Source organism: Heloderma suspectum, chromosome 16, assembly GCF_057233095.1.
Source record: "Heloderma suspectum isolate Gila_16-S chromosome 16, 16-S_ref, whole genome shotgun sequence".
Taxonomy (NCBI): domain Eukaryota; kingdom Metazoa; phylum Chordata; class Lepidosauria; order Squamata; family Helodermatidae; genus Heloderma; species Heloderma suspectum.
Genome location: NC_139473.1, coordinates 20,776,089 through 20,797,203, shown reverse-complemented (window position 1 = coordinate 20,797,203; position 21,115 = coordinate 20,776,089). Strand labels below are relative to the sequence as shown.

Genomic DNA, 21,115 nt, shown 5'->3' with positions numbered 1-21,115 from the left:
CTTCGCCAAGGTCGGACGTGACTTAATGACTGAACAACAACAACAAAATAGGACACCCCCCGTTTCCTTCACTGGGCAGATGCCATGCCTTCCCTGCGAACGTACACATGGTGCAGGGAAGGATATACAAGAATTGTGTTTCTGTTCACAATTAATGTGAAAATGCCCCAGTTACAATCCTGAATGCAAACAGGAATGCATACATTCGAGAAATGCTCACAAATTCCCAAATTTGCAATCAGGTTGAAAAAATGGTCTTTTTTTTAACGCGCACTTTGAATTGGGCATTTTTTTAAAATGCACATTTCCATGCTTTAGTCAATAGGGAAAAAATACACTCCTGAATGAACTTGAGCACACTCCGGGAGAGTGCGGAGGACAGGAAGGCCTGGCGTGCTGTGGTCCATGGGGTCACGAAGAGTCGGACACAACTGAACGACTGAAAAACAACACACCCTTCTGAAAAATATGTACAAAAAAGCACATTTTTCCTGCTCAAAGTGATCAATTTTCCCATTTGAGTGAGCTGAAAAAAGTACTAAGTCAAAAACGGGAGTGAACTGATATGAGCTTCGAAGTGGTTTTCAGAGAATTTAGGTGAGCTCGAACATCAGTGGTTCTCCCATACCTTGGCACAGAAGGCTGCAGAGGCCAACCTGTCCCCTGCTGAAGAACTCGCCTCTCCCCTCACTTCCCCAATCTGGATAATCTGCTTGATTTATCAGTGCAGTTTTTCATGCTTCTTTTGAAGCCTGAACAAGCCCTGTAGCCATCATGTACTTCCGGAGAGGGATTTGAGACACTTTGATAGGTTAGCGTGTTACTTCCCTGCTCATAAATCTCTCTGGATCTGGTGAAGGGTGGGTGCAAGATGGCCAAAGGATGCATGTTGGGATGAATCATTTATCCAGTCATCTGGCCCCTCACCTTCCATTTTCCATTAAGTTCTTTGACTCTCCTGCTGCTGCCACTGAGTTATGCCAACTGTGCTGTGAGGAGGTGTCTTTGGCAGGGGATCTCGCTTACCTGGAGGGAATGGGAGGGGGGCAATTGAACTGTCAAGGTGATAAACCTGTACCATCCATCAGGCCACCCGCTATCTGTTACTATAAATAATTCAGCATTAAGGAGAGCAGTGGCATCATCCACAGGCCATCTCCTCTCTCCTGGGGTGTGTACAGCAGACGGGGGCATAAACAACAGAGGTAGCTCTATCGATCTCTGGGCTTGAGGGATGCCAGAAACAAGCCTCTGGCAATTTGAGTCATGAGCCACAAGGGCTGCAATCCTGCTTTGCTGTAAGGGAAATCCATGGGTTAGCTATGGAGCACCTGCCTGCACTTTCCAGGCACCGAAAGTAGGGATGTATGAGAAATTTGTTTCAATTTGGCTGGATTAGGATTTACTCAGTTCTCACCTTTCGGACTGAACACAGACTTGGATGCAATTTGCAGTCAACGTTTTTGAGCTTGCAAGGTGATTTGGGGACCACAAGGAAAAAAAAAAAAGAACTTCAGCAAGCTTGACTTTTGCTCATTCACACCTCCCTAACTGGAAGTCAGTTCTCCTTTGAAAATCCTGACATCTCTGATTTTGGCACAGAGCTGGGCCTATTCGGGAAAAGTGCACGCAGAGATACGTATGTTGGTAATAATGTTCAGAAATGCATGCTATTTGGGAAAAAGTCTTGCCAAAAATTGTATATTCATAGAATCATAGAATAGTAGGGTTGGAAGGGGCCTACAAGGCCATCGAGTATTGGGCAAAGTTTTGGGCAATGGGCAAAGTTTTCGCCAAATTGGGCAAAGTTTTGGCCAAAAAGGCACACATTGGGAGAAATGCACACGAAATATGTATGAATTGTCGTGCAGACTTTAAGAAACACTCAAAGCTTGGGATGAACTGAATTTAAGATTGGAGAAATCCTCGAAGTTGGCAATGAAGCAAACTCAAAATTGAGGAGAGAACTGAAAACTGAGAGAAACTGAAATTGTCCATCCCTTGCCTCAAATGTTCATGCTAGTATTTAGGATAGCCTGTACCTGGTTCTGATCTCAGGGCTAGGAAACTGCCCCCTGCTCTCTGCTTGCTTGCTTGCTTATTTATTTATTTCATTTCTATACTGCCCAATAGCCAAAGCTCTCTGGGTGGTTCACAAAAATTTAAACCAAAGAGCACACAATAAAACAATATAAAATATATAAAACATTAAAACCACAACCGGAATAAAACCAGAGTAAAACCTAGCAGCAATGCAGAGATTTAAAATACAGATTTAAAACAGCAAAGCTAAAAGCCTAGAAAGCTAAAATGCTAAAATGCCTGGGAAAATAAAAACCTGGTGCCGGAAGGAATACAATGTAGGTGCCAGATGAACCTCACTAGGGAGCTCATTCCACAGCCAGGGTGCCACAGCAGAAAAAGCCCTCCTCCTAGTAGCCATCTGCCTCACTTCCTTTGGCAGGGGCTCATGGAGAAGGGCCGCTGAGGATGATCTTAAGGTCCGGGCCAGCACCTCTGCTTAAGCCCTGGAGAACCACTGCCAGTAAGAGTAGACTGGGGTGAGAAGGTAGATCTCCAGATGTTTTGGACTTCAACTCCCAGAAGCCCCTGCCAACACGGCCAGTAATCAGGAATGTTGGGAGTTGACATAAAAAACATCTGGAGATCTACTTCCTGCCCGCCCATGGAGTAGAGGATACTAGGGTAGATGGACCAAAGGACAGATTCTGTATAAGCCAGCTGCTTGGGTAGAGGCCATGGCTCAGTAGGTTTGCATAGAGAAGCTCCCAGCTTCAGTCTATGACGTCTCCAAGTAGCAGATGCAGGGAAAAACACCTCTTTGTCTAAGAATTTGGAGAAAAACACTGCCACTCAGAGTAGACCAGGGTTGAACATCTTTTAGCCTGAGGCTGGAATTTCATTTCAGAGAAGCTCTCAGGGGCTGCGTTCCAGTGGTGGGTGGGGTCAGAGGCAAAAGGGGCAGGCCAAACCTCCCGGAAATACCAGCAAGAGCTTGAAGCTAGGGATGGGCGAACTCACCATGGTTTTCGTAAAGGCCAATTTTATGCAAATTGCGGCTCTAAAGCAGCCAGTTACGCAGGATTACTGAGGAATTCCAGAGGGCTGGATTTGGGCTGGACATTACTCAGCTGGATGAGCCAAAGGTCCTACTTGGCAATGTTTCATTTTATTAACATACTATTGTACTTTATGTTCACCACTTTCATACCTCTGTGGAAGCTGTGTCAGCTGCCTTCATTGATAACTAGGGATGGGTGAAGCCTCCCCCAGGATCTGATTTGTAATTAATGCAAGGGGAAACGATGAGGTACTTCTTTTATTGATATTTAAATTGACAGGCTGTGCTGTGCTCCAGTAGCTCATCCTAAAATAACCCGTAGGAAGTCATCAGAACTATTCATTAAAATACAAAAGGAAGAAGAAAATATCATGAGATCCTCCCATTTACAGAAGAAACAGACCCAGTTTTCTGGAGTCCTGTCAAAACAAAACAAAGAAATGTTTCAAATGTTCTCCCAGAGCAAGGGTGGGGTAGGATTTCAGCTTGCAGGATCGACTTCATTAATCTCTAAAATTGTGAAGTCCACCGGGTGCAGAATGGCAGCTCAGGATGGCAGACATAGGATTGTGGAAGAAGGGGGCCTCGGAGCTCAGGCCAGGAATTTCTTTTCAGGAACAGATCTGGGGCTTGCACAGAAATCCTTTCTTGCACTAATCTATCCCACCTGCTTTCTTGATTTTCCAGCCTAATATAGGATAGAGAGAAAGAAGCTTCTTGTTGTTAAGAACATCAGAAGAGTCTTGCTGGATCAGACCAAGGGTCCATCTAGTCCAGCATTCTGTTCACACAGTGGCCAACCAGATGCCCATGAGAAACCCACAAGCAGCACCCTCCCGCCCATGTTCTGCTGTCCTGCCAACCATCCGGTCTGCAGTTCAGCGTCTTAACCACTAAGCCACCGCGGCCCCGATAGTGGAGGTAGCAGACCTATTAGGACTAGTAGCCATCGATAGCCTTCTCCTCCAGGAGTTTGTCCAATCCCCTTTTAAAGCCATCCAAAGTGGTGGCCATCACTACGTCTTGTGGTAGTTAATTCCATAGTTGGACTTTGCGCTGTGTGAAGACGTCCTTCCTTTGATCTGTCCTGAATCTCCCACCAATCAGCTTCATAGGATGACCCTGTTGGGTTCTAGTATGAGAAAGGGAGAAAAATGTCTTCCTCTCCATTTTCTCCATACCATGCATAATTTTGTAGACCTCTGTCATACTTCCCCTCACTCATCTTTTCTCTAAGCTAAACAGTCTCAGACCTCATACCCTTTCCTTGTAGGGGAGTTTCTCCAGCTCTTTAATCATTTTAGTCACCCTTTTCTGCACCTTTTACAACTCTACAATAGCCTTTTTCGCTGCAGTGACCAAACTGTACACAGTATCCCAACTGTGGCCGCACCATCGATTTGTACAAGGGGAGTATAATTGCTATTGTTCCATCATTGGAAATCAGAAACCCTTGCTGATCTATTGCAAATCATCTGGAGATCTACCAGTAGATGCAGACCTGCCTTCTGCCTGCCCCTGTCCTAAAGATCTCGGTGGATCTTGCAAATCTTCCTGAGGAGGACATTTCACAGTAGAGCAGGGATGGGCAATTTCTGGGTGTCAGGGGGCTAGAGGGCCTCCATCCTACCACTGCTAAATTCACCACAGCCCTGGCAGTAGCAAAATCGCAGTGATTTTGCAGGGAAAGAAGGCATGTAGGGAATGCACACTGTGGCCATACGTAGAACTGCACTTCTGGAAGGCTTCCATGAACACAATTTGACTTGCAAACAGGGCGTGTGTGTGCCTTGCTTCCCTGCAAAATTGCCATTAATTTTTTGCAAGTGGAGCGATTTTGGTGGCAGAGGAACACAGCACATGCCACAATGATGTCCACGCGGGGTCACATGTTGCCTAGGCCTGCGGTGGAGATACCACATTGAAGGCATTGTTTCTGGTAGAGGTTGTCTTTTCCTTGGATGTTTGTGGCACCTGAAGCAGGGTCTTTCCAGAGGACCTTAGCTGGTGATGAAGGGCTGAATATGGAAGATGTTGCTCCCTGAGGTATCCCAGCCTTGGAAGCGAGTGACAACTGACTCAAGAAATTCTATGAATCTGATTAGAATTTGCTTAAAAATCTCTTGTATATTTTACCAGAGTTGGATGCCTAGGAATGGGCATCCCTTGGCATGGGTGTCAATGTTTTGAACTCGTTGAGGCTCATCTCACCTCATTTACATTCCCAAACATGAGCGTCTTTTTTTTGTTTTTGAAGTGCATTTTTCCCAATCAAAAATGCACATTTCTTCCCATAGGCTAAAGCACGAACGTGTAGATTTGGCGGGATTTGTGCATTTGTGATTTTTCAGAAGTGTGCAAATGCACACTTTTGGAAGTGCACATTTGTGCAAGTGTGCATTTCCAAATGAGAACCCGTTCGTAAAATTATGAAGATTTCCCAAGAATTATGTTCTTGCTCGCATTTGCATCTGGGCTTGCAAATGGGACATGTTCGCATGATTTGTGAACAGGAACAAAATTCTCATACATCCCCATTGGACGCACCTCCCTGTTGCTCAGTTTTTTGCTAGGAATGTATAATAACGATAGAACCATGTGCCATTGGTTCTTCTTCCCAAATTTCCTTTTCTTTGCATCCAGGAATAGCGTGTCTTCAGCAGTACACATTTGGGAATTTCAGTTCAGTTCAGTTAGCATCAGAACTATATGCCCCATTTGCAACCTTTGAACACAAGAGCCTTTCTTGGGCAAAGCTTGCCTACCTATTCTTGAACTGAAAACCGTGTCTGCAAACTGGGTTCGTTAGAAAAATGCGCACTTTAAAAATGCACATTGTAGGGGAAAAATATGCGGTTTTGCACTGCATTTGGGTGTGTACGTTAAAAAGATGCACAGGTAAATGCACACTTTCCCCATTCGAACCAAAAGGAAGGAAGAAGAAGCTCTCATTTGGGAACAGGAATGAGGTGGATCTCAGAGAACCTCCACCAAGCTGGAGCTGCGCTGACTCTCTCATCCCTGCTCTCTAGTAGTGTTAGAATGCAGATGTCATTATTACTCAGCTGGTGAAGGCTGGAGAAGGCTTGTGTTGGTGGGTGTGGTTATTAGTGTAGGGGATGTGCATTACGGTGTGGTGTCTTTATTTTGACAAACAACAGAAAATCCAGAGATGGCGTTTCAGAACTCATTTTTATTCTGATGCTGAGCCAAGATTGTCACTGCAGACATGCTGAGCTTATGTCTTTTGGATGTAAAAACCAAGCATAAGTAGCCCTATGGGAATAAGAGGAAACAATCAGTCCTCAGCACTGTCTACCACATGAGTGCACACACACACACACACACTCCATTTCAAACTGGAGTAGATGGAAAGGCCCAGTTAAAAATTTTTTTTCCGGGGGTGATCACATTATTTGGGAGGGAGTGTTCAGGTTTTTCCAACTCGTTTTGTCCTTTGCTTGAAATCTCCAGTAGTATAGCACCTGCTTTGAACACAGGGCATCCGAGTTAAGTCCCTCAACTCTCCAGTTTAAGGATTGCGGGCAGCAAGACTGAGAAAGCCAGCTGAACCTAGTAATGTTATTTATTAACATTATTTATTATGGCCCTTGCGTGCCATCTTTTTTTTTTTTTTTAACCCAGAAGTAAGGATGTATGAGAAATTCATCTGGGAACTTTTTCTGTTTTGTTTTGTTTTGCACAAATAGAGATTTGTACAAATTACTGCTGAAATTTGTGCAAATTATGGCTGAAATTTGCACAAATTATGCAATCTGTGGCTGCAATTTGTGCATTAAAAAAAACCAAAACGGAACATCTGTGAACTGGCCTGACTCGATGCACATCCTTGGTTCAGCCCGTATGTCTGGGAGGGCTGGACCAAGGGAAGCTCATCGTACTCTACTCCTCGAATTCCTCCAACGTTCGTATTTGCACCTTCCAGGCCAAACACAGACTTGGGCGCAATCTGCAAGTTGAAGTCCATACATTTTTGAGTGTACAATGTGATTCATGGACCAAAGACAATGCTCAACCACATGTTTACATCTGAAAAATACAGATGAAAAATGTGCACAAAGATGCTTTAATCCATGTGCACAATTGATACACATAGTTGGAAAATATGCACAAAAAAAAAAAATCCCCTTCATGGATCACTGCCTTGTTGTGGCGAAGGGGCTTGCGTAACTCAGTGAAGCCATAAGCTATGCCGTGCAGGGCCACCCAAGACAGACAGGTCATGGCAGAGAGTTCTGACAAAATGTGGTCCACTGGAGAAGGAAATGGCAACCCACTCCAGTATTCTTGCCAAGAAAACCCCATGGAACGTATCACAAGGCTAAAAGATATGATGCCGGAAGATGAGCCCCTCAGGTCGGAAGGTGTCCAATATACTACTGGGGAAGAGCAGAGGGTATTTCCAAGTAGCGCCAGAAAGAGTGAAGCGGCTGGGCCAAAGCCGAAAGGACACTCAGCTGTGGATGTGTCTGGTGGTGAAAAGAAAATCCGATGCTGTAAAGAACAATATTGTTTAGGAACCTGGAATGTCAGATCAATGAATCAAGGTAAGCTGGAGGTGGTCAAACATGAGATGGCAAGATTGAACATCGACATCTTGGGAATCAGCGAACTCAAATGGACAGGCATGGGCGAATTTAATTCAGGTGACCATCATATCTACTACTGTGGGCAAGAATCCCTTAGAAGAAATGGAGTAGCACTCATAGTCAACAAAAGGGTGGGAAAAGCAGTACTGGGGTACAATCTTAAAAACGATAGAATGATCTCAGTACGAATCCAAGGCAAACCATTCAACATCACAGTAATTCAAGTCTATGCCCCAACCACTGAGGCCGAAGAAGCTGAGGTTGATCGGTTCTATGAAGACCTACAACACCTTCTAGAACTAACACCAAAAAAAGATGTCCTCTTCATCATAGGGGATTGGAATGCTAAAGTAGGAAGTCAAGAAATCACCGGGATAACAGGCAGGCATGGCCTTGGTGTACAAAATGAAGCAGGACAAAAGCTAATAGAGTTTTGCCAAGAGAACACGCTGATCATAGCGAACACTCTTTTCCAACAGCACAAGAGGCGACTCTACACATGGACGTCACCAGATGGTCAATATCGAAATCAGATGGATTATGTCCTTTGCAGCCAAAGATGGAGAAGCTCCATACAGTCAGTAAAAACAAGACCTGGAGCTGACTGTGGCTCAGATCATGAGCTGCTTCTTGCAAAATTTCGTCTTAAATTGAAGAACGTCGGGAAAACCACTAAACCGTTCAGGTATGACCTAAATCATATCCCTGATGAATATACAGTGGAGGTGAGGAATAGATTTCAGGGATTAGACCTGATAGACAGAGTGCCTGAGGAACTATGGACGGAGGTCCGTAACATTGTTCAGGAGGCAGCAACGAAATCCATCCCAAAGAAAAAGAAATGCAAGAAAGCAAAGTGGCTGTCTGATGAGGCTTTACAAGTAGCTCACGAAAGAGGGGAAGCGAAAAGCAAGGGAGAAAGGGGAAGATATACCCAACTGAATGCAGAGTTCCAGAGAATAGCAAGGAGAGACAAGAAGGCCTTCTTAAGTGAACAATGCAAAGAAATCGAGGAAAACAACAGAATGGGAAAGACTAGAGATCTCTTCAAGAAAATTGGAGATCTCAAGGGAACGTTTTGTGCAAAGATGGGCATGATAAAGGACAAAGAAGGCAGGGACCTAACAGAAGCAGATGAGATTAAGAAGAGGTGGCAAGAATACACAGAAGAACTATACAGGAAAGATCTGAATGTCCCTGATAGTCATGATAGTGCGGTCACTGAACTTGAGCCGGACATCCTAGAGAGTGAAGTCAAGTGGGCCTTAGAAAGCATTAGTAACAATAAAGCTAGCGGAGATGACAGTATTCCAGCTGAGCTATTTAAAATCCTAAAAGATGATGCTGTTAAAGTGCTGCATTCAATATGCCAACAAATCTGGAACACTCAACAGTGGCCACAAGACTGGAAAAGGTCAGTTTACATTCCAATTCCAAAGAAGGGCAACGCCAAAGAGTGTTCAAACTACCGCACAATTGCGCTCATTTCACATGCCAGCAAGGTGATGCTCAAAATCCTACAAGCTAGGCTTCAGCAGTATGTGAACCGAGAACTACCGGAAGTACAAGCTGGGTTTAGAAGAGGCAGAGGAACTAGAGATCAAATCGCCAACATTCGCTGCATCATGGAGAAAGCAAGAGAATTCCAGAAAAATGTCTATTTCTGCTTCATTGACTACGCTAAAGCCTTTGATTGTGTGGATCACAACAAACTGTGGCAAATTCTGAAAGTGATGGGAGTACCAGACCACCTTACCTGTCTCCTGAGAAACCTGTACGAGGGTCAAGAAGCAACAGTAAGAACCAGACATGGAACAACCGATTGGTTCAAAATTGGGAAAGGAGTACGACAAGGCTGCATATTGTCACCCTGCTTATTTAACTTATATGCAGAGTACATCATGAGAAATGCCGGGTTGGATGAATCACAGGTCGGAATTAAGATTGCTGGGAGAATTATCAACAACCTCCGATATGCAGACGATACCACCCTAATGGCAGAAAGCGAAGAGGATCTCAAGAGCCTCTTGTTGAGGGTGAAAGAGGAGAGTGCAAAAGCTGGTTTGAAACTCAACATTAAAAAAACGAAGATCATGGCATCTGGCCCCATCACTTCCTGGCATATAGAAGGGGAAGAAATGGAAGCAGTGACAGATTTTACTTTCTTGGGCTCCAAGATCACCGCAGACGGTGACTGTAGCCATGAAATTAAAAGACGCTTGCTCCTTGGGAGGAAAGCTATGGCAAACCTAGACAGCATACTAAGAAGCAGAGACATCACCTTGCCGACAAAGGTCCGTCTAATCAAAGCTATGGTTTTCCCAGTAGTAATGTATGGCTGTGAGAGCTGGACTATAAGGAAGGCTGAGCGCCGAAGAATTGATGCTTTCGAACTGTGGTGCTGGAGAAGACTCTTACGAGTGCCCTGGACTGCAAGGAGGTCCAATCAGTCCATCCTAAAGGAAATCAACCCTGAGTGCTCATTGGAAGGACAGATCCTGAAGCTGAAGCTCCAATATTTTGGCCACCTAATGCGAAGAGAAAACTCCCTGGAAAAGACCCTGATGCTGGGAAAGACTGAAGGCAAAAGGAGAAGGGGACGGCAGAGGATGAGATGGCTAGATAGCATCACCGATGCAATGAATATGGACTTGAGCACGCTCCGGGAGAGAGCGCAGGACAGGAAGGCCTGGCGTGCTATGGTCCATGGGGTCACGAAGAGTCGGACACGACTGAACGACTGAACAACAACAACAACATGCACAAAAATATGCACGGATTTCCATGCGAAAAGAAAAAAAAAAGCGCACAATTTGATACGGGCTCATGTTGGAATGAGTTTCAAAATGGAATTTGGAGAACTTCGGTGAGCTCAGGTTTTGCTGATTTGCACATCCCTGCCCAGGGATGTGCAGATATCCCTGGGTAGGGATAAACCACATAAACAGTGGTGTGTGATGTAGCCTTGTTCAGGGCTGGCATGGAATGGCAGACCCCCGATGCTTGTGGTGGGGGGATGGAGGGGCTGCAGGTTTCAGTTATGTTTCACTCTCCAAAAAAACCTCTCAAATTTGGAGCTGAAAATTCCCCTCCACATTGGCTGGAGAAAGAGCAGGGCCAACCTGGCCTCACCTCTGAGACCTGCCCAACAGGAAAGTGAGCGTGGCAAAATGGTTCTTCCAAGTCCACCAGGTGACGAAAGGTAGCTACAGCTTTTTTTCCTGCTGTTGCTGCTGCCATTATTATTGCTATGCGTTCATGAGTGCTTTTATTTGGAAGGGTGGTAGCACTTCGCATTCTGCATGTGCCAGAATTTGCATTAGATCAGAATGTTCAGTTTCAATCGGTAAACAAGCCCTTGACAGACAGTTGCCTCCAAGCATAGACTTAACATGTGAAGGGAGAGGAGGAAGGGGACCGTGCCCCGACCCCAACGTTGTGTGCCCTGGCGGCTCTTCCTTCCCACCCTGACATCCATGCATCCTTGGCAGATCTAAAAAAGGGTGACCTGTGTGCACACAGCTGTACAAGCAAAAGTCTGTCCTTTCCAGACATACCACCCAACCCGACACTGGTACTGGGGTCAGTAGGTCCTGCATCTTCTCCACTGGGAAGTAGCAGTCTGCAAATGGCTAAAATTGGTCCTGAGCAGCTGCTAAATCTGTGAGCCACATAGGGGCTCGAATTCAAGTGGAGTGACGTTGCATCCTTAACTTCCTGTAACGTGATCAGCAGCAATCCTTTTCACAGCAAACCCTGGATATGGATGAGATTCATTACGTATGACAATTTCGATCCTGTTCACAAATTACGTGAACACATCCCATTCGCAACCCCAGACACGAATGCGAGCAGCGGCGTAGCTCTTGGGAAATGTTCGTAATTTCCTGAGCTTGTGTTAGCATGTGAAAGTGCACACTGGCAGAAGTGCGCACTTCCGGAAATGTGCATCCCTCCGAAACTTGCATTTCCACACTTTAGCCCATGGGAGGGGGATGTGCATGTTGGGTGTGTGCTTGGAAAAGTGTGCATTTGTTGTGTTAAAAATGCACGCTTTTTCTGTTTGGGAAAAAAAAGAGATCAAGACTGAGGTGAGATGGGCATCGAGGTGGAAAATGGTCAAATATTGCTATGTCCCCGACAAGGTCAAACGTCACTTTTCTCCCATATGGCCAATACTGGATATAATGGAGGTACATTGTCAAGGCCTTGGGGGTGGGGGTGATGTCTGCATTGTTTCTGATTGGACAAATGCAAACCCCCAGAAAGCATGCATTGAAAAAACACCCCCCCCCCAAAAGGAGAAACTGTCTCTCAAGATACTGAAGAATACATATTTTTGTAAAAAAAAAAAATATTGTTGAGCCCAATGCGTTTAAGCCCAACTTCATTTGCCAATTTTGAGTTTTGGAAACACATACTTATAAATCTCTGGAAGTATTTTTAAGCATGTCCCCTGAAGAAGGCCCTAGCAGGCTATAACATGTTGGGTTTAAAAAAAGCAGTACATAGAATCACAGAATCCTAGAATCGTAGGGTTGGAAGGGGCCTACGAGGCCATCGGGTCCAAGCCCCTGCTCAATGCAGGAGTCCAAGTCAGAGCATTCCCGACAGATGGCTGTCCATCCTCGTCTTGAACACCTCCAGCGTGGGAGAGCCCACCTCCTCCCCAGGGAATGGGTTTCATTGTTGCATTGCTCTAACAGTCAGGAAGGTTTTCTCTCTGCGACAACCTTTCAAGTACTCGAAGAGCGCTATCCTGTCTCCCCTCAGTCTTCTCTTCTCCAGGCTAAACATGCCCAGTTCTTTCAGTCTCTCCTCATAGGGCTTTGTTTCCAGTCCCCTGATCATCTTCGTTGCCCTCCTCTGAACCCTCTCCAGCTTGTCTCCATCCTTCTTAAAGTGTGGCGCCCAGAACTGGACACAGTACTCCAGATGAGGCCTAACCAGTGCTGAGTAGAGGGTAGAATGTAGTAACTTCACATGATTTGGAAGCTATACTTCTATTCATGCAGCCCAAAAACAGCGTTTGCCTTTTCTGCAGGACAGATAAAAGGAAGGGCTTCTTCATACAGCACAGAGTTAAACTATGGAATTTGCTACCACAAGATGGCCACAAATTTGGATGGCTTTAGAAGGGGGGTAGACAGATTTCTGGAAAAGAAGGCTATCAATGGCTACTAGTCCTGATGGCTATATGCCACCTCCAGTAGTAGAGGCAGTATGCCTATGTACACCAGTTGCTGGGGAACATGGATGGGAGGGTGGTGTTGTCCTGCTTGTGGGTTTCTCATGGGCAGCTGGTTGGCCACTGTGTGAACAGAATGCTGGACTAAATGGACCCATGGTCTTCCCAGCATGGCTCTTCTTATGTTCTTAACTTTCACAAACCCCAGCCAGCATACCTAATGGTCATGGATGATGGGAGTTATACTCCAAAGAATCCAGAGAGAACCAGCTTGAGGAAGTTTCCTCCAAAACATGCCCTTGAAAGGCTGGCATTTGTCCTAAGAAAAATCCAGGGATGCATCTCAAAAACCCCAATGGCTCCAAAGAAGTCTAATGAAAACTGGTCCTCCCTCACTGTATACATGGCTTCTTCTCCCTCTTTTCCTGCAGGTGTCCAGTAGCTGCGACTATGTCTTTGTGAGTGGCAAGGAGTCGAGGGGCTCCATGAATGCTGGCGTGTCCTTCAGCTACGATCACCTCAGCGCTCTCCTGGAGATGACCGTCTGGGTCCCCAAACTCCCGCTGCGCATTGAGCTGTCTGACCCACAGCTCAGCCAAGTGAAGGGTTGGCGAGTGCCTATCTTACCTGATCGGAGGTAGGCTAGTTAGAGGGGGAGGCTGTGGGATGGTCTGAAGTCAGTCCAAGTAGGTTCAAGGGTTAAGGTGGAGAGCCTTAATGCATACACAGTGAGGACTAGCAGCTTTTCCTGGACCCATTTCACAGAAGGTCCAGCTCATCGCATACAGGTGTATGAGAATGTCATTTTTGCTCACAAAACACGTGAACAGGCCCTGCCCAAAGCTCCAAATGTGAGCACAAGGGTGAGCATGCGTGTGTCGAAAATATTAGCAAATCTGCATCATCATCAAAGCCAAAGGTCTCTGGGTGATTTACAAAGATTACAAAGATTGCAACATTGTTAAACACATGCTCACATTCCCCTCATTCCTGATTCCAAGTTCAATTCGTGCAAATTGCCTCATTTGCCCAGATCTTGGGAGATGTGCACAAATTTCCCGTTCAACCACTGCTCGATTTGCGGAAGTTTTCCCTGAATGGGAATTGGGCCCAGGACGAGTGGCGAGATGATGTTTGGAGAATGCTGGCGATGTTGGACACGGCCCATTCGCCCACCTCTGGCATTACAGCCTTTCCATATTCGGTGTTCATTCTCATCAGCTCTAGAGTATCTGTGGCAACCCAGGGCTTGTTAATTTATGGACTTCGCTTTAAATCCATGATTGGGAAGAAAAGGTTCACTTGGGGAACATTTTGGGGAGCATCTTTGGGGATGCTGCCACCACAGTCAACCCAAAACTCGGGAGAACTTTGGGGGTATTCCCAATGCAGCATAGGAAACTGCAGATAGCACTTTTTTAATTAGCAAAAAGACATCCTGTCCATTAATATCTGGGCTGAGCTGACAAGGGGGGCGGGTGGAGGGTTGTGTGACAGTTTGCTTAAAACATCCTCACCACCATTTGCTATGAAAAAAGCCAACTTCTTCCAGTGATGGTGTGGGATGGGGGTGGAACATGGGGTGAAAGCATTCCCCCACTCAGGTTCAGGCCAGGAAGCATTGCCGTCACTCTGACTTGGCTTTGTGAAGTCATTCAAACCCGGTTGGCTACAGGGTGCAGTGGAGTCATCGTACATGATTCCTGGCTAGCAAGAAATCCCCCCTTTCAGAGGAAAATTCCAAAGCAGTCGCAAACCAAGCTTTATTTTTGCTCCGTGGATGTCCCGCCGCTTCCCACAGGTCAGTCCGGGAAAGTGAGGATGATGAAGAGGAGGAAGAGCGGAGGCAGAGCCGGGGCTGCGCTCTCCAGTACCAGCATTCCACCTTGCAGGTCTTCACGCAGTTCCACACCACCTCCTCGGAGGGCACCGACCAAGTGGTCACCATGCTAGGCCCTGAGTGGATGGTCGAGGTCACGGACCTTGTCAGTGACTTCATGAAGGTCGATGACCCCCGGGTGGCACACATGGTCGACAGCAACACGCTCGCCGGGCGGGAACCAGGCACCACCCTGTTCAAGGTAAGAACACAAGGAAGGCTCATCTGTTTGGATTACTGCAGTGCGTTACCTGTGGGGCTGCCCTTGAAGACAGCCTGGGAACTTCAGCTGCGCCAAAACGGAGCAACAGGGTTGTGAACAGCTTGTACGATTACGTGATGCCAGTCAGCGGAGGCTGGTGGCTCTGATTTTAGTGGGGCTGTGAATCCATGCCATGTTTCAGTCAGAACCCGCCAGAACTCTCAAGGAGCTATCCAAGGTGCTGAATCTATTTTGGGTATATGGTTCAGCACCTTGAATAGCTCCTTTAGAATTCTGGTTGGTTCTGACTGAAACATGGAATGGATGTACAGCCCCACCAAAATGAGTGCCACCAGTCGCCACTGATGCCAGTGCTTCCTGATCACATGTTGTCAGGGTTTCCCTTGTGACCTGGACCCTCTGAGCAACCCCTTAAGGATGTCTTGCCTCCATAAGAGTCCCACCTTCCTTCTTTTGAACTTCCCCTTCCCAGTAACATGGGGTTTAGGCTGTAGACGTGAGGTTATTGACACTCTAAATACAGGGTTTAATCACAACAGTTTACTGGTAAATTAAAGCAAGCAAAACACAACTAAAGGCATTTACAGACTAGAGCTGAGTGATACAAAAGGCATTTAAGAGAAAATAAAAGTTGCAAAACACAAGTTCCTTTGCACTTAGACTTTTCTAGGTTGCTTCTTCCTGCTCCCTTTTCAAGCTCTGCTCTTCCTGACTCTGGTCTTACTCTTTGGTCTTTCTGACTCCCTCTTTTTATACCCTCCCCCCCAAAACCAAAAGTACTGCTTCAGACCTGAAGGAATGAAACATAACTGAGGAAATGAAAATGAAACTTAACTAGGGAAATGAAACTACTCCTCTCAGGGATACCCCCTCCCAACAAAAAACTTCGGACCTCTATGTCTGACCTTTTTCCTCGCCTCCATAGGGCTCAAACCTTCATGCATGTGTATGAGAACTTACATCTATAGGTGTGGACTTTACTGATGCGAGAATAGTGGGATCTTCTGCAGAGATGTAGTGCACGCACAGGAGATAGCTCCTTTAGAATTCTGGCTGGTTCTGCCACTCCTTAGAGACGTGACAAAAATGAGCTCAAGAACAGAAGGACGCTACCTTTGAAACATTCATGCTTTACTGTGCCACAGACATTCACAGAAAGCACTGGACTCACAGGCTATTATGAAAATAGTTATCAAGCAAGAGAAGACAAGTGTGTGTGTGTGTGTGTGTGTGGTTTTATAGTGCAGCAAAGGAGTGAAGAAGGTACTAGAAAAGGGCAAGGCGATGTTTGGAGGCCTAAGAGCATCAGGGTACGTTGTGTTTCAGTGGTGTAGGGTAGTCCATGCAAGAGGCAGAATGGACAGATTTGGAGCAATATCAAGAGAAAGAAAAATAAATGCAGAGTGGTTATATTCACCGGTTTCAGAGGCAGGGATGGGTGAACTTGTCAAGCTCGATTTCACTCAGGTTTTGTTGTTGTTGTTCAGTCGTTCAGTCGTGTCCGACTCTTCGTGACCCCATGGACCATAGCACGCCAGGCCTTCCTGTCCTGCGCTCTCTCCCGGAGCGTGCTCAAGTTCATATTCATTGCATCGGTGATGCTATCTAGCCATCTCATCCTCTGCCGTCCCCTTCTCCTTTTGCCTTCAGTCTTTCCCAGCATCAGGGTCTTTTCCAGGGAGTTTTCTCTTCGCATTAGGTGGCCAAAATATTGGAGCTTCAGCTTCATTATCTGTCCTTCCAATGAGCACTCAGGGTTGATTTCCTTTAGGATGGACTGATTGGACCTCCTGGCAGTCCAGGGGTCTCGTAAGAGTCTTCTCCAGCACCACAGTTCGAAAGCATCAATTCTTCGGCGCTCAGCCTTCCTTATAGTCCAGCTCTCACAGCCATACATTACTACTGGGAAAACCATAGCTTTGATTAGACGGACCTTTGTCGGCAAGGTGATGTCTCTGCTTCTTACTATGCTGTCTAGGTTGGCCATAGCTTTCCTCCCAAGGAGCAAGCGTCTTTTAATTTCATGGCTACAGTCACCGTCTGCAGTGATCTTGGAGCCCAGGAAAATAAAATCTGTCACTGCTTCCATTTCTTCCCCTTCTATATGCCAGGAAGTGATGGGGCCAGATGCCATGATCTTAGTTTTTTTAATGTTGAGTTTCAAACCAGCTTTTGCACTCTCCTCTTTCACCCTCAACAAGAGGCTCTTGAGATCCTCTTCGCTTTCTGCCATTAGGGTGGTATCGTCTGCATATCGGAGGTTGTTGATAATTCTCCCAGCAATCTTAATTCCGACCTGTGATTCATCCAACCCGGCATTTCTCATGATGTACTCTGCATATAAGTTAAATAAGCAGGGTGACAATATGCAGCCTTGTCGTACTCCTTTCCCAATTTTGAACCACTCGGTTGTTCCATGTCTGGTTCTTACTGTTGCTTCTTGACCCTCGTACAGGTTTCTCAGGAGACAGGTAAGGTGGTCTGGTACTCCCATCACTTTCAGAATTTGCCACAGTTTGTTGTGATCCACACAATCAAAAGCTTTAGCGTAGTCAATGAAGCAGAAATAGACATTTTTCTGGAATTCTCTTGCTTTCTCCATGATGCAGCGAATGTTGGCGATTTGATCTCTAGTTCTTCTGCCTCTTCTAAACCCTGCTTGTACTTCCGGTAGTTCTCGGTTCGCATACTACTGAAGCCTAGCTTGTAGGATTTTGAGCATCACCTTGCTGGCATGTGAAATGAGCGCAATTGTGCGGTAGTTTGAACACTCTTTGGCGTTGCCCTTCTTTGGAATTGGAATGTAAACTGACCTTTTCCAGTCTTGTGGCCACTGTTGAGTGTTCCAGATTTGTTGGCATATTGAATGCAGCACTTTAACAGCATCATCTTTTAGGATTTTAAATAGTTCGGCTGGAATACTGTCATCTCCGCTAGCTTTGTTGTTACTAATGCTTCCTAAGGCCCACTTGACTTCACTCTCTAGGATGTCCGGCTCAAGTTCAGTGACCGCACTATCATGGCTATCAGGGACATTCAGATCTTTCCTGTATAGTTCTTCTGTGTATTCTTGCCACCTCTTCTTAATCTCATCTGCTTCTGTTAGGTCCCTGCCTTCTTTGTCCTTTATCATGCCCGTCTTTGCACAAAACATTCCCTTGAGATCTCCAATTTTCTTGAAGAGATCTCTAGTCTTTCCCATTCTGTTGTTTTCCTCGATTTCTTTGCATTGTTCATTTAAGAAGGCCTTCTTGTCTCTCCTTGCTATTCTCTGGAACTCTGCATTCAGTTGGGTATATCTTCCCCTTTCTCCCTTGCTTTTCGCTTCCCTTCTTTCGTGAGCTACTTGTAAAGCCTCATCAGACAGCCACTTTGCTTTCTTGCATTTCTTTTTCTTTGGGATGGATTTCGTTGCTGCCTCCTGAACAATGTTACGGACCTCCGTCCATAGTTCCTCAGGCACTCTGTCTATCAGGTCTAATCCCTGAAATCTATTCCTCACCTCCACTGTATATTCATCAGGGATATGATTTAGGTCATACCTGAACGGTTTAGTGGTTTTCCCGACGTTCTTCAATTTAAGACGAAATTTTGCAAGAAGCAGCTCATGATCTGAGCCACAGTCAGCTCCAGGTCTTGTTTTTACTGACTGTATGGAGCTTCTCCATCTTTGGCTGCAAAGGACATAATCAATCTGATTTCGATATTGACCATCTGGTGACGTCCATGTGTAGAGTCGCCTCTTGTGCTGTTGGAAAAGAGTGTTTGCTATGATCAGCATGTTCTCTTGGCAAATCACTCAGGTTTAGGTTTGTGCAAATCAGCAAAACTCGAGCTGGCCGGAGTTCTCTGCATTCCATCTTGAAGCTCATTCCAATTCGAATCCGTATCAGATTTCAAGCTTCGTTTTTTGCTTTTTGAATGAAAATCCATGTGTATTTTTGTACGTATTTTTCCAAATCTGTGCATCAGTTGTGTACATTTTTGGAACGTACACATTCTTCTCCCATTGATTAAAGTGCATTTGTGAGCATTTTTTCAAATGTACGCATTTTTCAGGGTCCATGAATAGCAGTGGAAGTTTGGAAATGTGGAGACTTTGACCACAGATTGCATCTGAGTCCATGTTCAGACCGTGTTTGGTGCAAACTGGGTAAATCTTGATCAAAAGTGTGTTTTAACCTTGATCAGGTTTGTTTAACGTGTTTGAACAAAGATAAAAGAATATATCATCAGGTTAAAGCAGTTTGTTTTAACCTGATGATATTTTCTTTTACTTTTGTCGTTCACCGCTATGAAATCTTCTGATGTGGGGTGGTATATAAATATTGTAAATAAATAAATAATAAATAAATAAAACCGAACTGAAACAAATTTCTCATCTATCCCTGCTCAGGGTCTCATTTTTCCACTGCTAACAGAGCACATGTCTCAGGATGCTAGAAAAATGGCTTTACCCTTAAGAAAGCTCAGTGCTGTTTGGTCCAGGTGTTCTTGTGCTTGAGTTCCAGCCTAGGATAAGAAGCAAAGAAAAGCCGATCTGCCTGATGGAACAAGGCCCAGTTCTCATTGAGGAGGGTGGGGGCAATATTTGTCAGGGCTATACCACTTGACTCTGCGTGAGAGGACTGGCATGAACAAATGTTCTTCCATCTTCAAAACAATTCCCTGCAAATAAAAATCTAGCATGCCAAGGGAAACCTAGGCCACCACCCCTCTCCCTGACGCACTAGTGTTCTTATGTGCGGAGGCTAATGCATGCCTTTCCTCCGCCTCTGCTTTGCATGTGCAAACACGCACTCCTTCCCCTCTGTCTTGCGCCTTTCGTCCCTGAAACATTTCTCTGCTCAACCTTGGCTTGAGCCTGTGCCAGGCATCTCTGTAGCTGCAATTAGTTTCAGGCTTCGGCAACGGATTGCCTTCCTAAGCAAAACTCCCCGGCTCCCAGATGCTGTCTTCAAAGACTGGAGCAGCTCAAGGTCGGTGTGCCTTCCCTGGCAAAAAGTGCTTTGGAGAGAACCTTCTGTGCGTGCGTGCGCGCGTGTGCGCGCGCACAAGGCTACGAATGGGAGATGGTCCTTGCATCGGTTCATTAGCATTTGAGGCCTCGGTCCCAGGAGAGAAATAGAGGATGTGGTTGGAGATCTGCGGAGGCAATTTTGCAATCAAGAATCCCGCGGCCAGAAAACACACACGCTCCCTGGGTTGGGGCGAGTCCTCACCCTCTTCTGCAGGACAAATCTGGCCCTCCCCTTTTTCTGGTCACCCCCGTTTCTCCTGACTGCTAGTCAATGTCTCTCCTAAGGCTGCATTATTGGCCTTATGAGCATTAAGCCACAATAGGCAGGGCTTTTTTAGCCCCGCCCTTTTTCATTTGGCCCCGCCCACCACAGGAATGCAGTCCCCGAGAGCTTCTTCCACGTTGAATTCAGTCCTTGGGCTGAAAGAGGTTGCCCACTTTGCCTTTTTTATTTTGAAAAAACAACCATCTTCCACCCTGCAGCTAACTGAGTGCAGGAAAAAAAGCTGATGTGGATAAATTCTGGCAGTGACACCATGGCTTCTGCACTGCATAATTCAGTGTGCTTGTGACTGTCATAGAAAGGGAGGGAGGGCATTGCAATGCCACCCGCAATCCCTGGCTGAATCCTGCTCCCCTCCCCCCGGTCCGGCTTCTGAGATTTCGACAGGCATTGTCTGCACATTTTCATAAGGGCTAGAGACTTCTAGAAAAAGTAAATGGAAGTCAAGATGCTAAGAATTCTGAAGCCCGCACCTAATGTGGATGGCTGACTTCCCATTGCAAAAAAGCCGACCATGTCAGATGGGTACTGCTGGGGGGTGCTCAGTCCATGCAGAATAGTGTCAAGTCCCTATTGAAAACTAGCTATGGCAGGTTTTTTCATGGTGGTGGGGGACCACATCTCATGGCCAACTTCCATAAGAACATAGGAAGAGCCCTGCTGGATCAGACCCAGGGTCCATCTAGCCCAGCCTTCTGTTCACACAGGGGCCCACCAGCTGTCAACCAGGAACCCACAAGCAGGGCATGAGCGCAACAGCACCCTCCCACCCATGTTCCCCAGCAAAAGGTGTACGTAGGCTCACTGCCTCTGGTACTGGAGGTGGCACA

The 21,115-nt window shown here is 46.0% G+C and overlaps 1 protein-coding gene across 1 annotated transcript in view; it reads left to right on the top strand.

The window, feature by feature from the left end:
- TMEM132E (transmembrane protein 132E) overlaps positions 1–21,115 on the top strand; it is a 196,292-nt gene that overhangs the window by 163,462 nt on the left and 11,715 nt on the right. Inside the window, exons 6-7 of the mRNA XM_084823015.1 lie at positions 13,312–13,517; positions 14,682–14,961. Of these exons, the coding sequence (XP_084679141.1) occupies positions 13,312–13,517; positions 14,682–14,961 (486 nt within the window). The remainder of the gene's footprint in view (positions 1–13,311; positions 13,518–14,681; positions 14,962–21,115) is intronic.